Source organism: Kryptolebias marmoratus, linkage group LG16 (assembly GCF_001649575.2).
Source record: "Kryptolebias marmoratus isolate JLee-2015 linkage group LG16, ASM164957v2, whole genome shotgun sequence".
NCBI classification, from domain to species: Eukaryota; Metazoa; Chordata; class Actinopteri; order Cyprinodontiformes; family Rivulidae; genus Kryptolebias; species Kryptolebias marmoratus.
Window position 1 is genome coordinate 15,128,968 of NC_051445.1, and position 3,469 is coordinate 15,132,436.

At 42.0% G+C, this 3,469-nt stretch overlaps 1 protein-coding gene across 1 annotated transcript in view; it reads left to right on the top strand.

The window, feature by feature from the left end:
• igflr1 (IGF-like family receptor 1) overlaps positions 1 to 3,469 on the top strand; it is a 9,595-nt gene that overhangs the window by 3,030 nt on the left and 3,096 nt on the right. Inside the window, exons 4-6 of the mRNA XM_037980326.1 lie at positions 1,412 to 1,466; positions 1,555 to 1,629; positions 1,742 to 1,849. Of these exons, the coding sequence (XP_037836254.1) occupies positions 1,412 to 1,466; positions 1,555 to 1,629; positions 1,742 to 1,849 (238 nt within the window). The remainder of the gene's footprint in view (positions 1 to 1,411; positions 1,467 to 1,554; positions 1,630 to 1,741; positions 1,850 to 3,469) is intronic.

Below are 3,469 nucleotides of genomic sequence, written 5' to 3' on the forward strand. Positions count from 1 at the left end.
AACATATCTCCCCAGTGCTTGCTTCCCTTCACTGGCTCCCCGTTCGTTTTAGAATTGATTTTAAAGTTTTATTGTTGACTTATAAGTCCCTAAATGGGCAGGCACCTGCATATTTATCTGATCTTCTGCAGCCTTATGTGCCCTCTAGATCACTTAGATCAAGTGCCCACTTGTGCTTAGTTGTCCCAAGATCCAGGCTGGTCCACAGAGGTGATCTGCGTTTTCAGTGGTAGCTCCTAGACTGTGGAATCAGCTGCCCCTCCATATTAGACAGGCTTCAACACTTGGTGTTTTTAAATCTCTTCTTAAAACATATTTATATTCACTGGCTTTTAATACATTGTGAGAATTGTAATGTTATTGTATTTTTGTATGTTTGTATTGAATGTTTATGTGTGCAGCACTTTGGTCAACAACAGTTGTTTTTAAATGTGCTTTATAAATAAATTTGATTTGATTTGAAAAGTGTTGTGAGTCAAATGAGCGTGCAAATTTTGGGGTTCCATTAGTGCCAAAAATATGTTTATGTGTCTATGTGAGGTGTGTATGTACCGTGCTGTGTATATGCAAGGTGACACCAGCGAATTCACCCCGAGGTCAGACCGTGCAATGCTTAGAGTCAGGACAGCAAAGCCAAAACCTTCATCTCAGACTCCACTGGCTTCAGTTAGCAGGTTAAAGGTTAAAGTTCACGACGATGTGTTAAGAAGAGGACTGAACACGTGTGGCTTGTTTGGACGTTTTTATATAAAAAACAGAACAAAACATGGCAGCTCAGTTTGGTTTTGCAAAGTTGCATCTGAAGAAACCACAGGACTTTCAGGACAGTGTCCTTTGGACAGATGAGACCCAAGCAGAGATGTGTGTCTTTATCAAACGGGGCCGAACAAACACGGCAAACCAACGGAAATGCCTCATATCGACCGACAAGCCCGGAGGTGGAGAGGGGATTATTTGGGTTCGGTTTGCAGGTACAGGAGCTTGACAGAGCTGTGCAGAAACAAATGTTAATGAACTGAAACTATGCTGTGTAAGAAATTCCACCACAACCATGTGAGAAACTGGTACATCATACAGATAAAAGTGCTTCTATCGGTTATTGAGTCACCCACAGATTTTCCATTCTGGCTTCATTTTTCTTTAGTAAATAATGACATGGTGCGCACCTGGTACTTACTGGGTACGTAGCTGGTAAGTATCTAGCAGTACTGTTGAGAGCTCTTTGTTGTTGTCGTTCCAGGTGCACGACTGTAACTCATTTAGTTACGTCTGTTGTACTCCCAGTTACACGGCTCCTGCTTTTAGCTTCTTGTGATGCTTGGACGTCTAAAACCTGACAGCTGGTTTCCAAGCACAGTAGTTTTACTTTGAGAAAAGCAGCAGAAGTTGGTTCATTGTGTCCTCTTTTCAGGCAGAGTCAAACCAAAGTCAACCAATTCCACAGCAAAACGGTTCCATCGCTGTGTGTGAGTAAGACCTTTCTTTTTTCTTTTTTTTTTTACCTCTGACACGTCTACTTGTTGTTCAACCTGACGGCTCCGGCTGCGTTCGCAGGGGTAGTGCCTGTTGGCGTCCTGATCCTGTTCATCCTGTGCACTTTGATCATCTTCACAACGAAAAGGAAGAGAGGTTTGTGCGTCGAAATGAAGCTTCTTTTCTATATAACAAGCTAATTTAAAATGTGATGTTTTTACAGCAGAAATCTAAATACAACATTAAAAGTGAGTATTGTTTGTTCTAGGTCAGTGCGAACGCATGTGCTTTAAAAGAAGGCCTTCGTTTACAAATCCGGGTTTTGCTCCCATCGTCTACTCGGCAAGAAACAGCAACAGTCTGGAGGACCTCCTGAGTGAGTGGAAGCTCTTCTGTTTGCTTTGATCCTCAGCCAAACTGTTGAATTAAAATGTTTTTAGTTTCAGCCGCTACTGCAAATCAGGAGCAGCTCCTGAGCCTAAATGTTTTGAATCTGTAGGCTTGGAGTTAAAAGACCGTGGGAGCTGCTGCAGACACACGCTGTAGGGAGAAACAGAATTAGAGGAATCAGCTCCACCCCTTGGCAGATCTAAATAGTTACAGACATGAAGAAAATGTCCTGCTGTCTATGCATGAGAATTTATTTTGAAATTTTAGTCTCACGGATGGACTTTTAAGCAGAAAATCTCCATCGTTTGATCCAGCAGGTTTTGCTGCATTACATCAGTTTTTGTAGTGGTCGCATCACTGAGCTAAAAGCAGCAGAATGTGTCCACAGGGCGGAAGGGTTTACGCCCCAATGAGACTCTGTTGGAGCTGCCCTGCAGTCCCGATCACTGCTGACAGGAGACATGTTCAATCTACTGACTGGGAATAAGTCAAAAACTGAGAGTTTCATTTAGAAATGTCAAAAGAGTTAAAAAACACACAGAACACAACAATACACACAGCAAGCCAAGCAATTAAGTAATTCACGTTGTTTATTAGAAGGAAGTACTTTGTTGGGTGAATTATTTTGTTTTTAGGTGGGGCTACGTTGCAGATGCAAGATTTCGCTTTTGGTTCTTATCACGCCACACTCACTCGGTTTCTTTGAATGCAAACAAGACGTTCATTCAGGATTCCTCTGTTTTGGTGCTCACATGTCTTCCTGAACAAAGAGGCCTGTGGGTGGGTTTTCAGCCGTTTGTTTTGACCTGCTCAAGTTGATTAAAACAAAGTGGTGAAGTCATGTTGATCTTGGGTTCCAGGTCCTGTTTCATTTATACCAGGAATGTCAGATTAAAGGGCTAGTTCAAATCTTTGGAAGTATTTGGAAGCATTATTGCAAATGGTAAATGGCTTGAACTCCAATCATACGCTACATTGTAGCCACAGCTGCCCTGGGGCGGGCTAACAGAAGTGCGGCTGCCATCACACCGGCGCCACAGAACCCTCTGACCACCACCAGTAGGCAAGGCAGGTCTTGCCCAAGGACTGAGTCTGATAGAGTGGGGGCTCAAACCAGCAACCCCCCAGTTACAGGACGAAGCTTTACCTCCTGAGCCACTGCCGCCCAGGTTTATTGTATAAACCTTCCCATTGGCACTGGCTTCACATCACTTTTTTGCAGAAGTATTCCATTCCTGCAGGAACAGGAAGTGTTCTTTGTGTTTGCAAAGAACAAAGAATTCCAAGTAAATAACTATGTAATGTCAAATGTCAGTGGTTTAAAGGTTTATAATATAGTGTTTGCATGAACTACTATGAAACTTTTAAGATTGGAGTTGTTGGTTTTGGCCCATCAGTTTGGTCTATCTACAACAGGTAAGGTACAGTGGGGAGAACAAGTATTTGATACACTGTTGATTTTTCAGGTTTTCCCACTTGCAAAGCTTGTAGATGACTGTAATTTTTATCATAGGTACTCTTCAACTGTGAGTGATGGAATCTAAAACAAAAATCCAGAAAAATACAATGTATGATTTTTAAATAATTAATTTCCATTTTATTGTGT